The sequence below is a fragment of the Engystomops pustulosus genome, chromosome 2 (assembly GCF_040894005.1).
Source record: "Engystomops pustulosus chromosome 2, aEngPut4.maternal, whole genome shotgun sequence".
Classification (NCBI taxonomy): domain Eukaryota; kingdom Metazoa; phylum Chordata; class Amphibia; order Anura; family Leptodactylidae; genus Engystomops; species Engystomops pustulosus.
In genome coordinates, this window is record NC_092412.1 from 221,675,860 (window position 1) to 221,698,189 (window position 22,330).

At 40.3% G+C, this 22,330-nt stretch overlaps 1 protein-coding gene across 1 annotated transcript; it reads right to left on the reverse strand.

The window, feature by feature from the left end:
- Positions 1–146: 146 nt before the first annotated feature.
- LOC140117091 (myeloperoxidase-like) lies at positions 147–12,964 on the reverse strand. The gene is made up of 13 exons (XM_072133525.1): positions 12,961–12,964; positions 11,813–11,906; positions 10,658–10,851; positions 9,344–9,464; positions 7,752–7,881; positions 6,450–6,656; positions 5,184–5,499; positions 3,885–4,045; positions 3,438–3,690; positions 3,162–3,305; positions 1,877–2,114; positions 1,455–1,663; positions 147–294 (listed from the first exon to the last, which is right to left on the reverse strand). Exons 1-13 carry the CDS (start codon positions 12,962–12,964, stop codon positions 287–289), a joined length of 2,079 nt encoding a protein of 692 aa, XP_071989626.1. The 3' UTR covers positions 147–286.
- Positions 12,965–22,330: the final 9,366 nt, after the last annotated feature.

A 22,330-nucleotide genomic window follows, 5' to 3' on the forward strand; every position in this document is an offset into this window, starting at 1 on the left:
AGTAGAGAATGAAGACGTTTTCTGTGATATTACAAAATTTCTTCTATTTTCTCTTGTACTGATTTTTTACAAAGCTTGCGGAAGTGTCCAGAAGAATAAAAAGTACATATTACTTCAGATGTCAATGTGATTTTTTAAAATGACTCTTTATTTTTTAGTTTTTACTATACACAGTGAAATAAATACTGCAAAGAACATATTTGTATATGCAGAGAGCCAAAAGTCAATGAAGATTTTAAATTCAGATTTCTCTTCTTCTCAATAGCTGAATACATGGAGCTGGAATTCAGCTTTCTGTAAGATAAAGCAACAGTCTTATTTTTCTCATGTTAAAGATATATATCAAATAGCTAATATTACTAGCTATTAGTCTATACCACACTGGTATTTAATCTTTCCCTAAGTAGTAAATGAGTGACATGAGGGAACTACCTTCTATATTATATCTCTGGAGAGCTGTCATTCTTAAAGAGAACCCGTCAGGCAAATTAACCCCCGTAAACTAAATATATTTTCATAAACTTTCATTAGAAAGCATTGCCTCTATCCCTTCATTGTCCCTCTACATGCCTGTAAACTTAAGCAATGAGGTCCTAAAGTTGTATGCAAATTACCTGTGAAATGTCCAATGAGTCATATCATATTCAAGCTGTCCGGCTTATTCATGAGTGGGAGGCACAGCCACACTCCCAGTGCTTGACTGACAGCCTGTGTAATGATGTGAGGTATAATGGTGTAATGGCTCCTCCATGTGCTTCCTGGTGCTGGCACCCCCTGCAGCCTGTGTGTGTATGAGATACTCCTATATACATGACTGACAGCCTGTACAATGATGTGAGGTATAACGGTGTAATGGCACCTCCATGTGCTTCCTGGTGCTGGCGCCCCCTGGTATTTTGTAATGTATGTGTAAGTGTAAGTTTAAATCAACACAACACAAAACCGATTTGTCAATATTTCTGAAAATCATCCACAGATCTGAAGTAAATCCTCTAGTTCGGTTGAGGAAAATTCTGATCTGTCGCTCTTGATTTCCCTTCCTCAAGTATTTATCACAATGGGGCACATTTACTGACCCATCCGGAGCAGTTCACAGAAAGTGCATTGTCCGGTGATAATGCACTGTGTACCGATTAACTACAATCGTGCACCCGATATCCTGCATGTGTCGCTTCCCCGCTCAGGTCCGCCGAAGTTCACCTTCTTCTTCCTGGTGCATGTACTTTCATGATCTTGCAATTTGAAAGTTAAATCCTGTACACAGTCCGAATCAGTCAGATTGTCCGACGGCCTGTACCTGATTTCTGAAAGCCAACGCAGCCGTGCCACCATCCGATCGCATGTAACTCAAACCCCCGTTAAATACTTGTCATAGCCGTGCAAAAACGGCGGAAAATCTGACAAATGAGCATCCATGGACTCTTAGTAAATAAGCACAATAGGTTTGCACTTACTGTTAGTGACTTCAGCTTTCCATGGCTGTAGGTCCAGTACAGGTAAATTGGAGCATTCAGTAAAGCCTCCAGGGTACTGATTGGCTAGAAAGACATTTAGAGGGACTTGTTTTATGTTGGTATTAGCACAAATAATGTGTGCCAGAGTCACTCTGTCTATTGATCTTATTTGGGCTTCACTCAAAACGGAGGGATTTTCATAGAAAAACCTAGAAAAACAAAGATGCAACAGTCAAACATCTTCAGCGTTTTTTGGGCCAACTGTAATCTGTAAACTGTGATTTACAGATATCCAAAACCTTTATGTAATCCAACCCAAAGGTATACCAGTGATAAAAGTCATTTTATTATGGGATTACATTATTTTTAATTATGTAAAATAGAAACAATTGTATGTTCTTTTACTTAAAATTGATACAAACCGATCACCATCTCTAGTTCTACGGAACTGTCCTCCAATTAAACAAGAAAACAGCTTTCCAGTTCTTCCTCCAGGAACCAAGGGCTCTGACACTCCTCCAACCCAGATATCAATATTTTCTGGGGTCCCATATAACTCTATTAGGCTTTCAGCAAGTTTCCTGTTTTCCAGGACTGTGGCCAATTCATCCACATTTCGTGGGGCAGAGAGACCACAGAACCTTCTCCATGCATTGTATCCTAGAGAAATAAAGAAAATATTTAGCACGTAAAGTAGGTGATTTCTTGCCTGAGAATGGCATACTGCATGACATAGAAAGAAAAGCTGGGAATGAACAGGCATGTGCGGTGTCAGCAGGACTTCCATTTTGGTCCCTTCCACAGACATTCGAGGGACCGACATCCGGCCGCAAATTATAGGTCCCCATAGACACCTATGGCACAGACATCATCAGAAGATATAGGAAACAACAGTGGTACAATTTAAAGCGGTTTTCTAGTAATCCTTGAAACCTCCTGGAGGCAGATGAAGGAGTAACCAAGGAAGACAAAAGTGGGCTTACTCTACTCTTGGTTCCAGCATCATGCTGGTCTCTCGATTCCTCATAGGTGAGCCAATCAGTGGGCTCATCAGACCTCCACTATCTTCCACTATATTATATCAGATGTCCTACAACACATTTAAGCTGTGAATGCAGAAGACCAGGAGAAAGCAGTGGGTTTTTCAGGATTCCCTAAAAACCCTTTAAAGGAAATCTGTCATATGGAGGCAGTGCTTGTAAACCAAGCACACTTATATGTTGGGGTGTGCCTCCTGAAACATTATCCTTTCGGCTTTTTGCTATTAATAGCTTAGTTTTTATGAAAAAAGGGGCTTCTGTGGCATAACCAGTAGTCCCTCAGGCTCATTTGCATTTATTTTAAAAGACAGTTTTTGCAAAAGTCTATTAGATTAAAAAATAAAACGAATCCTGCTTCAGGAAGCACATACCAACACATGAGTGTGCTTGTATGAGAAAAACTGCATCCATGTTTTAGGTTTCCTTTAAAATTTACCTTTTTGTAAGCTATTGTAAGAGAAAATTTAGTTACAGCAAATGTGTGTACACTAGGAAGGATTATGACATGGTTTAAGTTCGAAAGGTTCTTCTGTGATCCTGGGGTGGTGGTGATATGAAAATGACAACTACTTAATTTACAACGCCAACCACGACTACCAAGTTTAACGATATTCCAAGCTTTTTTGTCTAAGGATATTGCGCTTCTGATTAAAAGTTCTTACTTTACCTGGTAGTCCATGTTCACGACCTCTCTGTATATTAAGAGCAGCTAAATCAAGACCGATGATCAGGTCATCAACCATTATCTGATTCTGGCAGTTTAGTTTGGCCTTATTGGCTATCATACCACGGAGTAGAGGATCGATTCCACCTACATGAAGGGTTTAATAGAAATAACCAAGGCTGGATGCTCATTGCTTTAACACAAATACACAAGCAACATCTACTGTATTACAAATACATGACAGTGTGTATAATGAGGAACAAGCTTAGAATAACTTACCTTGTCTCACCACCTTCCATGTTGTGAAAAAGGTCTTGTGGAGAGGAACAACTGGCTCCGGGTTATAGGGGAGGTAACCCTCTGCTAATCTGTAAATAAATGGCTGTATGAGGGTATGACCCATTCTGAAAGCAATGGTGAAAATGTTTGATACTGATGGGTCCTCATCCTCATTGTAGGATCCATAATTTGGAAGAACATTTGGCATCTCTTGGCCCAACAGCAATGGTAGCCAGTCTTTGTATGTTATTTTCTGTCAACCAAAAACAATATATATTCACAAATATACGTATAATATACTTATAGTGAACACAAATATAAATAGTAGTGGCACTACAGTAGGATTAGGGTAGGAGTGGTCCTGGATGGTCTATAGATCCTAGTGAAACATGAGCATACAACAGCAGCATTATTATTGCTTGTATCCAGCAGTCTGATATATTGTACCTGCAGGATGCTTCCTATTATCTTGCGGGTTTCTTGATATATTATTTCTCCAGTCCAAGTTGGGTTAAGCTTATGAAGCTCTGTAGCAATACGATTGTGTTCTCGCAAGAAGAGAGTATGGAACACTATCAGACCCGGTTGTTCACTAACTCGAACATCCCCTGAAATAAATATAAACCATTAGTGACCTGGACCCAAAATTATGCACTCATAAATGGCTGAATAACAGTTAACAATAAAGTTACTCCAAAAGTTTAATCAATATGTATGAAAGATTTAAAGAGGAACTTTTACCAACTCCACCGACTCCAACTCTTTACATCCTACGATAGAAGCCACTGCAATGAATCTGGCACAGCCCACAAAGTTCAATGACATTAATTTCCTACTGTCACCTGGGTGGGGAGAAGTTTCCTACCCACCTATCTGAAAGTTCAGAGCAGTAGTTAACATATTTGGTACTGGGAATATGCAAACTCGGCTTTCTACCAGATGGATGGTTTTGGGCTGGGAAAGATACTGTTTAATTGGGAGTGGGAATGAGAAAAGTTGAAATACTTCAGAATCTATGTCTTTAAATGAAACCTACCATGAGGAATCAACTATCAGTAGATGGTAGTTTACTCCTGCCTCTGCCCTAATCTCCCCTAATCTCTTTAATTTAATTATCCTGGAATTTATCCTTACCTAACTTGTTGAAAAACTTTATATTAGTAAATAATGTGCAGAGGCTACTGGGGCTTGGAGAAGCCTTAGCACCCAGTCCCCGGACAGGCTAGTACACGCCCCAGTAGCCTCTGCAGTTACTTTACATATTACTTAACTAAAGTTTTTAACAAGTTAGGTTAGGTTCCAGGATTATTACATTACAGATTAGGGCAGGGGCAGGCAGGAGGAATCTACCATCACATCCATTTCTGGTAGGTTTTCTTTCAAAGGACACAAAGCATTGGGGTTGCATTTTACACAATTTATCCCTAAAATAAATAGAAAAACATGCAATGATAGATAATATTTGTGAAGCTCTCTATAAAAACTCTTGTATGGTGGCAAGAACCCACATAGTCCCTTTTCATACCTTTACGGGAACTAAAGAACTGGTCTTACAAGTGATAAATGGATTTACTGTTAATTCCCAGGCTACATTTTGAAGCCTAAAATAACAAAAGGCCCATGTGTTGCCTGGCAATAGCTGGTAAACAGGAAGCTCTAGCAGCAGCCACTAATATTGGTGTAATATCCCCATTGGTTACCCATTAAATTTTATAAAGTACATTAAATGACCTTGCTCAGACTCACCTGCTAGAAAGCAAGGAACTCCTAATGGCTGGTTTGTCCTTTCACATCGGTCATCTGGATTTCCATTAAAAGGCAGGAAAGGAAAACCATTGTCTGTGAATTGCTGGTTAATAGCCAGTAGACCCAGTTGGTTTGTGTTGTTTCGAAGCATGGTGGCTACTTTGATGTCACTGCCATAGACTTGGCTTCCATCAACATAGGAAGTCAAAGCATTGATTTGTTCGCGAACTGGAGACACCAAATTGCACACTGGGGCGGAGCGAACCATCGGGATACATTCAGAGCCACTGACATACCTGTTATCCATGAATGGGATCTAAAATGTACAGAGGCTATTCAGGGTTATCAGTTTCAAGACTCACACACCTACCAGCTGTGACTCTGGCTTACTCCTCCCCCTTCTGTAGCTTTCTATACAGACTGACACCTCAATGAGATTATGTCCATCTTGATAGCAAGACAAAAGTTACCAGAGATTTCAGAGAAAAAGTGATTTGATCGGGAAGGGATGGGCCATGAGAGAAGCCAAGCAAATATGGAAGAAGGCACTTTCCACTCATAAAATACAGAATATTACTATTAATATTAATTAACGTAAGTTTCTTGTTGCTCCCATGGCAAACATTAGATATAATTTCAAGACGCAATATTGAGATCTTTCTGTCACACCAAAGAGATTTTGTATTTAAACTAGCCTCTTAGACTAAGCCTCTTAGACTAAGGCCACATGGCCAGTTTATAGGCCAAAACCAGAAATGGATTGAAAGAAAATAGAAGTTTTACTAGCCCACCAGAATACCAGAGTATTCTTTGGTGGGTTAAAGCTCTAAGCCAATGCTGTACCTCCTAGATACAGAAGTAGACAACCCAAATTGAAGGCTACTAGTATTTCCTAAGAATTAATGGAGTATGGGCCCCTTTAATAATTTTTTTTGGTGGGCCCAAGGAACCCTAGTCCAACACTGGTATCATCTGGGTATTTCTCCTAACCTTTACAAAAGTGGCCTAAGGGAACAAATCTTAGCTAGGTTATACTGTTAAGTTGTACTTATCTGTGCTATCCATCTCATTCAAAACTGAAACCACTATGTAGTAGCTGTATTTTCTGTGTCAATCACAACTGAATAGCAAGAATGTATCTGTCTAATATAAATCCTAAATTTTACAATTCAAAGCTTAAGTTAAATTACATGTGACCATTTTTTTGATTTTGGATGTAAATTTTTATAATAACCAGGCCATTCATTTGTCACTAAAATCTCGAACCTGTAATGGGAAACAAGGATGTGCCTTGACGCAGCTCTGCTCACAATCCAGTCCTTGAAAGAATGTTGATCTTACAGGGGTCTCCGGGGAGAGGTCAGTATCGTGATCCAGCCACTGACCCCACTGCATGAACATGAGCGATCTACTTTCATCCAAGGTCATCGAGTCGGTGGGGAATTTTACAATTTCATTTGATACAGCACGAGCCTGTTGAGGAATATGTAGTTTGATGGTATGTCATAGGAATCCGTCACTTTTTTCTGTTATATAAAAACTAAAGGAAAAGCCCCCTTTTTATTATATTGTAACCCCCCCTTTAATTGTGAGTTCATGAGGTAAATATGTAAGACTGTATAGTCCATGATCTATGTAAATTATTGTGTAATGTTTAAAAGGAACCTGTCATCAGGAGTCCCTTTTTCTGGCTCACCCATGTCCCCATAGAAAATAGTGTGCACATTGCAAAAGTGTTTTTATAATAAAACTGGATTTTTCCAATAAAAAGATTAACCTCTGAAACCTGTCATGTGTCCATTTCAAATTTTATCCCTCTTATGTGAAATAGACGCATGGCGGAGCGGTTTCCCAAGGGTAGAGGAGAACCACTTCTCACTGGCCACTCCCATGGGACACCGGACACTGCTCTGCAGAGAAAGCTAAACTTTGATATAACATTTCTTATTATTGGAAAAAGCCAGTTTTATTATAAAACACTTTTCTATTGGGGAGCCAGATGACAAGTTCCCTTTAAAATATAATGGGGTACATTTACTTACCCCGTTCCCGTCGCGATCCCCGAGGTTCATTGTCCGAGGAGGATGAAGTCCAGCACAATTCACTAAGATTGTGCGCCCGAGATCCTGCATGTGTTGCTTCCCCGATGAGGTCCGCCGGAATTCACCTTCTTCTTTCCAGTGTATGTGAGTGCATTGTCTTGCGACAGAATTTGAATTTTAAATCCCACCCTTAGTCCTAATCAGTCGGGTTGTCCGACGGCCACAACCCCCGATTTGTGTGGCATGAAAGTCGACGCGGTTGTGCCAAAATCTGATCGCGTTCCACAAAAACTCCTGTTAAATGCGTCACGGAAATAGTCGAGAAAGCCGACGGAAATGCGGTGTGCGGACCTGTAGTAAATGTGCCCCAATGTGCTGGAATCTATGAAAATCATTACTATAGTGTAGTACAAAGTATAGAACGTATGGGATTGTTCAAATCGTGGTGTAAACGTACATTAGAACACGAATTATCCTGCCACTGTAGTAGTAGTAGTAGTAATACCCTAGTTATAATTTATTTTACCAGTGGTAGAGTAAATCCATTGATGGTGCGGCTAGATGTCCAGCCTCGCGGCAGCGATATCCCATCCTCATATTCAGGTGTGAGAAGACGTTTGTAACCAGTGTTGGATGCACCAAGAAAGGGTTTCTTTCTATCAAAAATAAATTACGATAACAAGTAACAAGGGGTTGGATTTAAAATAGGCATACAATAGCATAGAAAGATACAAAAAAGATTTCTTGCTCCACACATTCCACTGAAGAGTCTTGGTCCCTACTGGCAGTGCTGGAGTTACATCATCAAACACAGTTATATGCCTTCAAGGGCTATTCCCATTTCAGAAAGTTATTGTTAATGTTTCAGGATAAAAAGTTATATAGGTTTCCAATTCCTCATAGTTTTCTGGATCTCTGCTTGATGTCAGTCTATAGAAAACTTATATCTTTACATCCAGTGGACCAAACATCCAGTGTGACCATAGTCACACAGAGTAATCGGAGCTGTGTGTTATAATGAGCTATAATAACCTGTGTCACCAGGGTCAGTTTTCTGCCCATTGGTAGTAAACGTAAAAGCTTTGTGTAGATTGACAGCAAGCAGAGATCTAGAAACCATGAGCAATTGATACAGAAATTATAACTTTTTATAATACAAATGATGAGGGAGATTAATCAGAAGTGTCTGTGAGTAGAGCTGTTTTAGTTGACCACGGAAATCAATCATTGCTCAGCTTTAGTTTTACAAACAGATGTGGCAAAAAGTTAACTGAGCTCTGATTGGTTACCATGGGCAACTAGAAGAGTTTTGCTCTCAGACACTTCTGATAAATCTCCCCCATAATAACTTATTTTCTGAAATGGGAATCACAGTTTAGCCAATTACTGGATCAGGCAGGTTGTTTCCCATCTATTGGGAAAGTAGAGCAAGAGACCCAAGAGTTGAACTATGGGGATCATAGAGGGGGGTATTTCTTCCCTTATGTCTTAGGTCTTTAACCCATTCTGAGGGTAAAACATATAATATCTGAATATATATATATATATATATATAAGTAGATTTTATCTATAGATGGTGGAGGGGTAGCAGTTCCTACTGGACCATGATGTCTCAAGAGATCTAAAGGCTCCTCTGCTTTATACAAGGACACCCACATTATTAGACCTCAGATTGTTGGGCCCTATTTTTAAGCATGTAAAAACAAGAAAAGTTTTAAAAGGAATTTGTCACCCGTTTATTCGTGTTCTCTATGGAGCTGACGGAGTTCGCCGAGTAGGGAGCTTTGCAATTTCTACCGGCTCCATTGAGATGTATGTAGCAGAACAGTCATGTGTGGCCGTCTGCTCCTTTACTCTCCCGGAGCGACGAGGAGTCCAACTGAGGTACCTAGGACCCTATTGGTCTCCTCGTTTTCATGATCTGTGGGGGTCTTATCACTGAGACCCCATCGATAAGCATGTTAGGCCCTATCCTGTGGGAAAACACCTTTAACAGACCAATGTAAGAAAATGTTGTCTGGTCTACATTTTCACATTAACAAATAGTAAACCAAATATTGCTATTGGATCTCATGCTTATACAGTAATCTGGTTGTAAAGATGGATGGCGTTTCATACCTGTTATTACACTCTCCTGTGATACTACGGTAGGGCGATGGGTCACACACTTTTGGCAGGTACTGATAAGCACATCCAGTCAGCTGCATTATAATTTCCTTTTGTTCATTTGTTAGTACATCTATGGAATAAATTGACACATTAATAATTTCTTATTGTGTCCCTCAATGAATAGGGGGATGTTGTAGATGGGGTGCACACGGCGCATTTCAGTCACAGTTTTAATCACTCAAAAAAATACAATTGGAAAAAATGCAGGTACTGTATAGTTGTAAAGAAGCAAATGTGTTCTTCATATTTCAAAAATGTCTTCTGCTTTTGCATTTTTCCAGTAATTTTAAACTCCGTGCTTCACGGCTCATCTTTTTCATCGGCTAGGTAAAAAGTACAAAGCTTTGAGTACTGTGTTGTCATTATATTGTAATTTTAAGATATGTCAGACTTTGAAACGTTTTGATAACCAATGGATGCTAACTAAACGAAAACTTTGAGTAATCATTAAAATAGTTTGTGACAATTTCTCCTATGTTGACAGATTCATCACTATGGTTAGAGCCAACAAAGTCTTTGGGGTCATTTATCTTTAGTTAAAGCATTTGTGTATATCTTTCTTGGCTTTTTCTGGGTTTTGGACCGGTTTCATTTATCTTAGAGGTTGATGAATAAGTCTTGAGGTTGTTATGACTTTTTATTAAAAAGTTGCATAATCTTATGCTTCGCCTTCTAAAGTTTTTACAACTTCTCATCAGGACTGGAGTTTATTTGGTTTTTTGACCACGATTTGCACCAAAATTGTGACTTTTCCATACATCCATTTTTGGAATTTAAAGATATATCAGGTGCAAGACAAAGTTTATTGCTCAGCTAACTTTGCTAGGAGAATGGAAAAGTTGCAAATGTAGATGCAAAAATACAAACGTGTCAAAAAAGTCTCAAATATAAGAGAAAATCCAAAGATAAATGAGCCCCTTTGTGTTTCTAAGTTTTAAATGTCTCTTGCCTTTTGCTATCATACATGTGATGAGATCTCCTCAAATCTAATGGTAAAGTTTCTGTTTGTCTTTTAGATGCACTGGTGCAATGCTTTCAATTTTGGACATATTCTGTGAAGGGGATGTCTCACGGATGATCACTTAGGTTGCCCCACAGGATAGGGGATGTGTGTCTGATCATTGAGATAAATCCAATGATCTGAGAATACTGGCTACATCCCACTACTTTGTTAGGTCCCTCTTTGAGGTCCCAATGATTGCTCATGTTGCTTCACATAACTGCACATGCCCATCCCCCTGTAGTCTATACCATATATAATACCTGAGACATTGAATGGACCAGGATGGATCATTTGCAAGTTCTCAGTTATGAGCTGTAGAGTCACATCCAAGTAATCTGCTGATCGGATAGCATTTCTGGTTGTTCCTACAGGTTGCTTGAAGAATGCCAAAATATCTTGAAATCTTGCCGTTTCCCTTTTCATTCGTGTCTTTAAACTAAAATTATATCGGTTACTAAATTATTGGAATTCAAATATAATTAATCACTTTTAAAGGACATCTACCACCAGGATGAAGGATTGTAAACCAAGCACACTGACCTACTGGTGTGTGCCCTCTGTGGCAGGATCTGCTCTTCTTTAAGCTTATTATGCCTTTATTTTTAAGAAATAAGGCTCATTAACATGATTTTAAAAGGGTTTTTTTTTGTAAAAAACAGGGCATAAGAAGTTAGAAAAAGAGCAAATCCAGCCTTTATAAGATTAAATCAGGAATGGTCTTAGATAACCCTAAATGTTCTCCCATGGTTTAACATGGGATTAATGCTTTGCCATATGGATATTGAGAAATGCCATCCAGTGGCTTATGTCAAACTATGTTTTTTTTTTTTAACAATTAAAGAGGACCTGTCACCCAGAAATTTGTCACTAAAGCAAGCAGCTCCTAGTGCTACAACAAATGCAGCAGTGTTACAATGATAGCGTTATTGGAAACCTCCGATAACGCTATCTAACACAGCTGCGGAGTACAATAGAAACGCCGGACCGCTTCGAAAGCGGTACAGCATTTCTATTGTACTCCGCAGCTGTGGAATTAGGGGAGGTGACCGCCGCATGACGTGTGGCAGTCACCGCCGAGCTATGGAGCAAGCAGGGTGGTCCGCGGAAGAGACAGCGCCTCGAACTGCCCCCCTCATGAATGCACCAGACCACTTTGAAAGCGGTCCGTTGTTTGTAATGTACAGCGCAACTGTGTTATATAGCGTTATCAGAGGTTTCCTATAACGCTATCATTGTAACACTGTTGCGTTTGTTTTGGCACTAGGAGCTGCTGACTTTAGTAAGCAGCTCCTAGTGCTGTATTTCTGGGTGACAGGTCCTCTTTAATAACTAATGTACAGTCAAGTTTTGTTTTATGGGTGGAGGTTACTTTAAATCTATTACTATTTGTTCTTTGTATGATGAATTATTCTTACTCTGTTCTAGTCTGGAGGTATGCTGCGTCCACCAGCTTCTTGGCTTCTTTAGCAAAATTTCGAATAACATGATTGCTCAAAATATTTTCTGCATCTAAATAAAACATAACGAAGATTAATCCTGTGCCAGAGACAACGATGCAATATATAATATCAAATAGAGCAATACAATATGAGGGTGTACAGCGCTAGTTTAGCTCAGCATTCCTAGCCATGTGACAGCCTGACTGCTTTTAGGGATTTGTACTGGGATGGAGTGATTCACCAAAAAAAGATGTGACACAGGTAAAGGCTGAAAATATAAATCACAGGTCCACAAATTTTTATTCTTCATTGTTCCTAAATGTGCAGGCGGCCTGTAGCCCAGCAAGAGCCAATTATTTGAAGCTAAATTCTAAATAAATGTGTCTCCCAGTCTATTCTGTGTGATGTACTTCTTATTATCATTAGCTTTGAGTCTACTGAAATAATAGTGTGTAGCTTTTGGGGGATCACCAGGGGGAACCTGACTACTCAGCTTTGTAGTATTATACTTAGTAACATGTTGTTACATTTTGTAATTTGATGTAAATGTTTTACCACTATATACAAAATGCAGGATCTTTGTCTCAGACAACTTGTTTTGGAACTTTCATCTTTCAGATGAGTTTAAAACGGAAAGGGGTTGTCCACTTTCGGCAAATAATTGATATGGGTGGTGTAAGAAAAAGTTGTACAATTTTCCAATATACTTTCTGTATCAATTCCTTTTTTCTAGATCTCTGCTTGCTGTCCTTTTTTAGAAAGCTTCTATGTTTATTTCCGAGGGATAGAGATCTGTCCCTGGTCATGTGATGTCACACAGGTGCACGACTCGTTATATATATATATATATCAGGGAGTAATCAGAGCCGTGTGATATAACGAGCCGTGCACCTGTGTGACATCACATGACCAAGGATTGATTTTCATCCATAGGAAGTAAACAAAGAGGTGTTCAATAGAATGACAGCAAGCAGAGATCTTGAAAACCGTAAGGAATTAATACAGAAAGTATATTGGAAAATTGTATAACATTTAATTACACAAACAATATCAATTATTTGCTGAAAGTGTACAACCCCTTTATCTATCATTAAAATCAATCGTAATAAACCAGGGACACTTACTCATGGATCAGGCACTGTGACTGTGGTAATCTTCTTATAGTTGTTATCCGTGGCCTCCTCCCTAAATTCAACGTTTAAAATTATACTAATAAGTCTGAGGAAGCAGGGGGAGGGTAAGACAATGTAACAGCCTATAAAGGCAGATAACAGAGGGGCTAGGGTAGCCCCTTAGGTTCATTAGAATAATTGCAATATTTGATTGTAGAAGGAAGTGGACAATAAATAACAAATATAAGAAGATTACCAGTCACAGTTGCTGGATCGATGAGTAAGTGTCCCTGGCTTATCATGTTTGCTTTTGATGGTAAATTTCCTTTAAAGTCGTAATAGTTGCAAATTATACTTTAAGGTATTTTTCAGGTCTATAATATTGATAAACTATGCACCCCAATGGTCTGCAGTATGAAATAATTGGGATCCAACTCCCTGTACCAGCACTGTACAACCACCACCATCATTGATTAGCTGATTGAAGGGGCTTTCGTAAACTGTTGAGACAGTGTTTCCCTTCTTGCCACAGACCTGTAAAACAACAGATATAAACCAATGCTAACTCCAAATATTTCCCTATTAATTAGATTCCTGGTTTTGTATTGTGCCACTGGGGTGAAATAGTTGGGTTCTATGTAGTTACATTGCTTTAATAGTGCCATTTATGAATGGCAGATGGATGCTGTTCCCATTGTGAAATTTGTTCTGGAAGCACCTGGGGACATGGGGTACATTTTTTCATGGCACTGGTTTACAGGAAGACTAAGATGGCGGCAAAGACTGTGCCACATACAACCTATGAAGACTGGACCATACATAAACTGCGTACAAATGTAACCCAGTGAAAACAGGGGTATCATCATCTCTAGATCTCTGCCTCACAAACACAGCTAAACTGTGCACATACACCTGTGTATCACACTACTACACAGCAACTATAGAGTTAACAAAACAAAGCTGCTGTAGTGACATCACACAATATTGTTACATTTTGCAGAGACCAGGGCAGACCAGGCCTAGTGTCTGAGTTGTTGGAGTGCAGAGCAGGTCCTGTGTCTGGGTTGTAGTGCAGCAACCTGTAGCAGCAAGAAGACACCTCAGTAAAGCTGGGAAGAAATTGCACATTAATTGCACATAAGAAAGAGCTGGAAGCACAAGATATTTCTGTACAGGACACAGAGAATGAATATATGTAACTGCAGAAGCTACAGAGGATCCAGAGACATGTGCAGAGGGAGGACACTGGAGCACAGAGACACCTCAGCCTCATACATCAGGTACTGAAGTCACTGCCCCTAGAACTTGTCTTGGATTATTATTATTACTGTAATTGCTGACTGAAGTGTTCATACTGCTGAGAATAAACTGTTCAAAGAGACTGTGGACCATGTGCTTATCTATCTGGGCCTAATATCCCCTAAACTACACACCCTCAGAATCCTAAAAGAACTCGCCCCTGCTAGCCCATCGTGGTCTGGCGTGTGTGGCTGTTACATTGGTGGCCCGTACGCGGATTTTGAGTGGATTTGGGATGCCCCAGAATGTCTTAAAGATACAGTACACCGCTTGTGAATCTCAGAACTGTGTATAAAGAGAAAGTGCCTTGCTGTACTAACAATAGCCATGGACATACAGCAACAGTTAGATGCCATTAGTAGGTCTCTCCTGCCATTAACCCATGCAGAACTGGTGTCAGTGGCCAAACAAGCCAAGGTGCCAGAGGACAGAATTAATCAAGCCCGCACCCGCAGACATCTTATCACAGCCATTAATTGCACCCTAGATGAAGCTGAGGAGAGTGAAGAATCAGAGACTGTGATTGTGTTCTTGCAGAGACTAGCTCAATTTATTGCAAGCCTGGGAACTAGTAACTCAGATGATTGTTTGGTGCCTGAAGAGAACCTGTCATCCCCACAAAAGGTGCTGCAAGGATTAAAAGAACAGGTTCAAGCCCTACAACAGACTGTGTTAGATTCAGCTACTACACTGGAAGGAGTATTTAGCACTTGTCCATCTCCAAGCAAGTCTAAGCCAGTAAAGAGAACCAGTCCTACTCCTGAGATCACCATCAGGAAAGAGTTTAAAATAAATGGCAAGATTGGGGAGAGAGAGGAAAGAGAAAGACTGTCCTATACTAATCTCATTCATCAGATAGATTTGGGAGTCCAGAAAGGATACCATGATGAAGAAATTATTGAGGCAGTAGTGAAAGCCATCAGTCCTGGACTGCACCTCAGAAATATGCTGGAAATGAAAAATAATCTGACTTTACCCCAACTCAGAATTATCTTAAAGGGACATTACAAAGAAGAAAGCACATCTGACCTTTACCATAAACTGATCAATATCTCTCAAGACATCAGAGAATCCCCTCAAAACTTCTTGTTTAGAGCTATTGTGCTTAAAGAGAGGCTTTTGTTTGCATCCAGAGAAGATGAAGCAGAAGAAAGATTTGATCCAGGTTTAATCCAGAAGAAGTTTCTCAGATCTGTTTGGACAGGTTTATTAAGTGAAAACATCAAGTTCCAGTTGAAGCGGTATCTGGAAGTGCCCCACATAACAGATGAGGAATTAATTGAGAAACTGAATGATGCTGTCTGCCTTGAATCAGAAAGGGAACAAAAATTAAAGAAGCACTCTGCAAGCAAAATCACCAAGGTGACTCCTCCTAAAACAGAAATGGTGGCTGTGCCTCAAGGAGAAGTCAGAGAAACTTATCTTGTGCCTAACCAAGCACCAATCACCCCCAAACCACTACTTAAAGCGACAGTAACACCAACTGATTGGGAAGCAGTAGTGAGTGATCTTCGAGCAGAAATGGCTGAAGTGAAAAGAGCTTTAAGAGCAGAACCAGAACAGAGATTCAGGAGAACACGTCGAGTCTTTCAACACAAACCACCCCCGGTGGACAGACCACCTCCAGCTTGTGAAGATTGCATAAACTCCAATCAAGCTAGAGCCTGTTGCCATTGCCTTAAATGTGGTGAAGAAGGACATTTTTCTAAAGACTGTAGAGTACCTCGTTTCAAGCAGTTAAAAGGCAGAGGGTTGCTGGTGAGGGACAACCAGTAACCTCAACCCCAAAGAGGTCCCAAATTAATCACACAAACCATGCTATGTCTTTTGAAGCTACTCAGAATGGAGAGAGGTTGCGCCAATATTATCCCCAAGTGTGTGACCGTCTTCAACAACTCCAAGCAAGAAGAAACTACTCAGTCACCAGTATTGATAGTGACACTTCTTCAGGCTATGCGCCATCAGAGGAAAGCACGTCAGAAGACCAGCCTAAACTAATTAACCTGGTTGGAGAAAAATGCATGATCCAGTGCACACTAGATGGATTTCCTTTTAAAGCTCTGTGGGACACAGGAGCTCAAGTCAGTATCCTGAATGAAGAGTGGAGGCGACAATACCTACCTCACACCAGACTCCGGTCAGTACAAGAACTGGTAGGTTCTGGCCCATTCAGTGGAAGAGCTGCAAATCAGACTGTAATACCTTTCTTAGGATGGGTTGAAGTTACCTTTCAATTGTGTGCCAAGCAGAACAATTCTTGTGAACTGTCAGTACCTTTCCTGGTTACTAGTGACCAGCGAGTCGCAGAAGAACCTATTATTGGTTACAATGTGATTGCTGAAGTGGTTCAACTAACCAAGAGTTACACTCCACTAGTGGACTCAGTGTCTACATCCTTTGCATTACCTAACAGGGCAGCAGAGAGAGTGGTGCAAGCTCTCAAGAAGGCCGAAACAACTGTGTCAGTCCGAGAGGTAAGGACGGGCCTACGCTCAACTACCATTCCTGCTCATACAGTGGTGGGAGTGAAGTGTGGTGTCAGAGTGGGACCAAGACCAAAGCCACAGAAGATGCTGTTTGTTCCTCAAGATCCTGCTCAGCTCCCTGAAGGAGTCATCACAGGTGAGACTGTGGTAAGCGTTCCTTATAGTGGTTTTGCCAAAGTGACTGTGCTAGTTATGAATTCCACCAAGCATGAAGTGAAATTGGATCCTAGAACTTCATTGGGACATCTTGAAGATATCAAGACTGTTTACCCAGCCAATGTGAGACCAATCCATTCACCACCTGAGAGTGCTTCATCATCTCCCAGAGTGAACACCTGTCAACAAGAGAAACAGACACCTTCATCGAGAGAACATTGGGATCCACCAGTTTCCCTAGAGCATTTGGGAGCAGAAGAACAACAGATGGTAAGACGGATGTTGAGAGAAGAATGTCATGCCTTTGCTAAAGATGACTTTGATGTTGGTTGTATACCTTCACTGAAGATGAGGATCAACCTTAAAGATAATACTCCAGTGACTAAGGGGTATACAGGAGTACCAAAACCCCTACACAAAGAAGTTAAAGAATACCTACAAGACCTTATCAACAGAGGATGGGTCCAGAAGTCAAAATCATCTTATTCCTCTCCCATTGTGTGTGTTAGGAAGAAGGATGGAACTCTTAGACTTTGCTGTGACTACAGAGAGTTAAATTCAAAGACTATACCAGATCGTCATCCTCTACCCAGAATACAAGATATGCTAGACAGCTTGTCCGGAAGCACTTGGTTTTCTGTCCTAGACCAAGGCAAGGCCTATCATCAAGGTTTTATTGAAGAAGCCAGTAGACCATTGACTGCCTTCATTACTCCTTGGGGTCTCTATGAGTGGATTCGCATTCCGTTTGGACTCAGCAATGCACCCGCCGAGTTTCAAAGAAGCATGGAAGCCTGTATGGAAGGATTGAGAGATGATATCTGCCAGCCTTATTTGGATGATAACCTTGTCCACAGTAAGACCTTCGCTGATCATGTGGAACACATAAGAACTGTTCTACAACGTTATCAACAACATGGAGTGAAGCTGACACCCAAAAAATGTGAACTCTTCAAGAGAAAGGTCAGATATCTTGGAAAGATTGTATCCGGAGAAGGCTATACAATGGATTCAAAAGAAATTGCTCCAGTGAAAGCATTGAAAGACAAACCTCCATCTACAGTAGGAGAACTAAGAAAGGTTCTAGGTTTCCTTTCCTACTACCGAACTTACATTCAGAACTTTTCCAAGATTGCATCTCCTTTATATGCTCTCTTGTCAGGAAACTCCACCTCTAGTGCTGTGACACCAGAGGACAAAAAGAATAAACAAAGCAGACCTAAAACCAAAGGAAGAATATCAGCTTCTGCCCAACAACCTATCAACTGGACTTCTCATCACCAAGAAGTGCTAGAGAAACTAGTTGACTGTTTGATCCAACCACCAGTTATGGGATACCCTGACTTTAACACTTCATTCATCCTACATTGTGATGCTTCTCAAGTAGGACTTGGAGCCGTCCTGTACCAAAGACAAGATGGAAAACTAAGAGTTATTGGTTATGGGTCAAGAACTTTAACACCAGCTGAGAAAAACTACCATTTACATTCTGGGAAGTTAGAATTCCTAGCTATGAAGTGGGCCATCTGTGAAAGATTCAGAGACTACTTATACTACAGTCCAGAATTTGTGGTCTACACAGACAACAATCCTTTGACTTATGTCCTAACCACAGCAAAACTAAATGCAACTGGTCAAAGATGGGTCGCGGAACTAGCAGACTTTAATTTCAGTATTAAATATCGTCCAGGCAAGTCTAACACAGATGCAGACGTCTTGTCAAGAATGCCACTTGAACCAGATGACTACATGCAACAATGTTCAGAAGAAGTGGGAATGGAAGACATTGTGAGTACTGTTCAAGCCATTCAAATACAACAAAAGGAATACATGCCCACCTGGTGTCCTCTTGCCGTGGAAATAACTGTAAAGGATCAGGAATTGGACTCTACTGTTTCTATTCGCCAATTGTCCAAAGAGACAATCAGAAAGGCTCAGAAAGAAGACAGAGTTATTGGAAGAGTACTTCACTATCTAAGTCAAGATAGACTTCCAAGCAAAAGAGAGAGAGAAGCTGAGTCACCTGCTATCAATACTTTATTGAAGGAGTGGCCTAAGCTCTATTTGACTTCAGATGGGATTCTACATCGAAAGAGAGGACCCAATTCACAACTTGTGTTACCACGAGTCTACCACCATACAGTGTTTAGAGAACTCCATGAAGACATGGGTCATTTAGGAGTTGAAAGAACAACTAACCTAATTCGAGAAAGATTCTTTTGGCCTTATATGCAGAAAGACATTGAAAGATATGTGAACAAGGAATGTGGTTGTTTAAAAGACAAACGCCCTCATAAACCTATCAGAGCACCCATGGGAAATATCACAACAACTTACCCGTTTGAGATGGTGTCCGTTGACTTCTTACATCTAGAACAATGTAAAGGGGGTTATGGATACATCCTTGTTGTCATGGATCATTTCACTAAATTTGCACAGGCTTATGCAACTACCAATAAGTCTGGGAGAACAGCTGCTGAGAAAATCTTCAATGATTTTGCCCTCAAGTTTGGCTTTCCAACCAAGCTCCACCATGATCAAGGTAGAGAGTTTGAAAACCAGCTCTTTCATCACCTTGGTAGATACTGTAGAATTCAGAAATCACATACCACCCCATATCATCCAGAAGGAAATGGCCAAGTGGAAAGATTCAACAGAACTCTACTATCCATGTTGAGAACTCTTACCTCAGAAGAGAAAAGAGATTGGAAAAATTCACTGTCTAAGATGGTGCATGCCTACAATTGTACCAAAAGTGAAGCCACAGGATATTCACCCTTTTATCTTCTATTTGGCAGATCACCCCGTCTTCCGATAGACATTATGTTTGATACACCAGTTTCAGACACTTACAAGACCTACCCTGACTATGTTCGTGCTTGGAAACAACGCATGACTGAAGCCTATAAAATAGCTTCTAAAGTTGCCACTGAAGGACAACACAAAAACAAAGACCACTATGATAGGAAATGTCATGGAGCTGAATTGTTACCTGGAAACCGAGTGTTAGTCAGAAATCTACTTGAAAAAGGTGGACCTGGTAAACTTCGTTCTTACTGGGAAGACAAAATCTACGTTGTTGTCAGAAGGAGGAGTAAAGATAGTCCTGTATATGAAGTGAAGCAAGAAGCGGGAAACAACAATAAAACAAGAATCCTACACCGAAACTTGTTATTGCCTTGTGACTACCTACCACCAGATAAATTCAATCTTGAATTAAGGAATCAACCTAAACCTTCCAAACCTTCAAGAAGACCTCAACTTGAAGAACCACTTGAAGAACCTGAAGAAAATTACTTAGACAGCTCAGATGAAGAAGATAATACTTACATCTTGAGAATGCCTACTAGGAGCAGTAATCCTCAAAACAGAAATACATTAAACCCTGAAGCCTCAGAGTTTACACCACAAACATCTTGTGAAGAAACTCCTGGAAGTACTGAAATCATACCAGAGCCAACTACAGTTGAACCAGAAGCTGAAACAAATCAGGAACCTGAACTTGAACCAATTCCAGAAGTTGATGCTGATGATCCAATACCTGAGACTGTAACCAGATCTTCTACAAGAGAAAGAAGACGACCTCTTACTTTAACCTATGACACATTGGGTAAACCAAGTGCCGTGCCAAGAACTGTTCAATTAAAACAAGTTTCATTACCTGTTACCCAGGAATTACAACCTGAGTGGTACCTACCAGCCACTTGTTTTTCCGAACCTTTTTGAACACTGATTTTTGAATCCTTTTTCTCATAGTTTTTTTTGATGGACTAAGGACATACAATGTTTTATCACTTAGTTAGGGTTAGCTTAGGTTTCAAGCTTCAAGGTACAACAGACCAACCCATCAAGATCTCAAGAAACTGTTATATATATATTCATGCAATGTTTAATTCATCCTTAACATTCTTTTTCTCCTTTAAGCAGGAAATTCTTCGAGCATGTTAGTTAGAATTTATAGTATAGGATGTTATTGTTTTTGCTGTAACCTGTTTAAACCTACATCTGTTAATATGTCAGGTCATCACCTCCCTTGTCACCTCACAAAAAGGACAGGTCAAGCAATATACACCTACCATGGTGGAAACCTGGTTCACATGCCTTAAACCAGTTTACCAACTGGACCACTGGAAGTGTAGACGTCCACTACCCAGAGGAAGCCTTACCAGGGGTAACAACCCAATACCAGGAACGAAACTGGGAGGACTAGTTCCAACCAACCCTGTCTTCACCAGTGTAACTCACTGATGTCGAGGACGACATTAAATTCAGAGGGGAAGAGTGTAACCCAGTGAAAACAGGGGTATCATCATCTCTAGATCTCTGCCTCACAAACACAGCTAAACTGTGCACATACACCTGTGTATCACACTACTACACAGCAACTATAGAGTTAACAAAACAAAGCTGCTGTAGTGACATCACACAATATTGTTACATTTTGCAGAGACCAGGGCAGACCAGGCCTAGTGTCTGAGTTGTTGTAGTGCAGAGCAGGTCCTGTGTCTGTGTGGTAGTGCAAGAACCTGAAGCAGCAGAAACACCTCAGCAAAGCTGGGAAGAGATTGCACATTAGAAAGAGCTGGAAGCACAAGATATTTCTGTACAGGACACAGAGAAAGAATATATGTAACTGCAGAAGCTACAGAGGATCCAGAGACATGTGCAGAGGGAGGACACTGGAGCACAGAGACACCTCAGCCTCATACATCAGGTACTGAAGTCACTGCCCCAGACCCTAGAACTTGTCTTGGATATTATTACTGTGATTGCTGACTGAAGTGTTCATACTGCTGAGAATAAACTGTTCAAAGAGACTGTGGAACATGTGCTTATCTATCTGGGCCTAATATCCCCTAAACTACACACCCTCAGAATCCTAAAAGAACTCGCCCCTGCTAGCCCATCGTGGTCTGGCGTGTGTGGCTGTTACACAAACATACACAGAAGTGCAGGAAGCCACATAGTCTATTAGACCATGGCTGAAACAAGATCATATGCTTGGAAATTATTTATTACCTTGAGACTTGTGTATAAGTTTGTTGTTTCCTATAGGAACTTCTACATTTTCCTATTTTACAAATTGAACGAATGGAATTTTGATGTTTGTCATGTAATTTTAAAAAGTTCCATAAAACCTATTTTAGGAAATAACTGCAATGTAAACATTCTTATGCACCTCTTTTATAATCCTCCAGGGTGCTGTGAGTCTCCTAGAAATGTTTGACAATGATTGTCCAATGGGTATTACCAATTGTGATTGGGTCGAAAAACATTCACTACATCCAATCAGTGATGAAAGTATCAGTAGATGGTAGCAACCAAGTGTCAAATAACTCAAGGAGGAATAACATAGGGCAATGCAGAGATATATAGAGTATAAGTATCCACTACATCTGATGTTGGTCATTCATTCCCCATGTATTCTAGTGGAATAATAA

Bases quoted from the DNA above. Each gene is read 5' to 3' on its own strand.
- LOC140117091 (XM_072133525.1), bottom strand. The intron at 10,852-11,812 runs GTAAGAATAATT...CCAATAATTTAG, and splicing joins TACCTCCAGACTAGAACAGA to TAACCGATATAATTTTAGTT. The intron at 7,882-9,343 runs GTATGAAACGCC...TATTTTTGATAG, and splicing joins ACAGGAGAGTGTAATAACAG to AAAGAAACCCTTTCTTGGTG.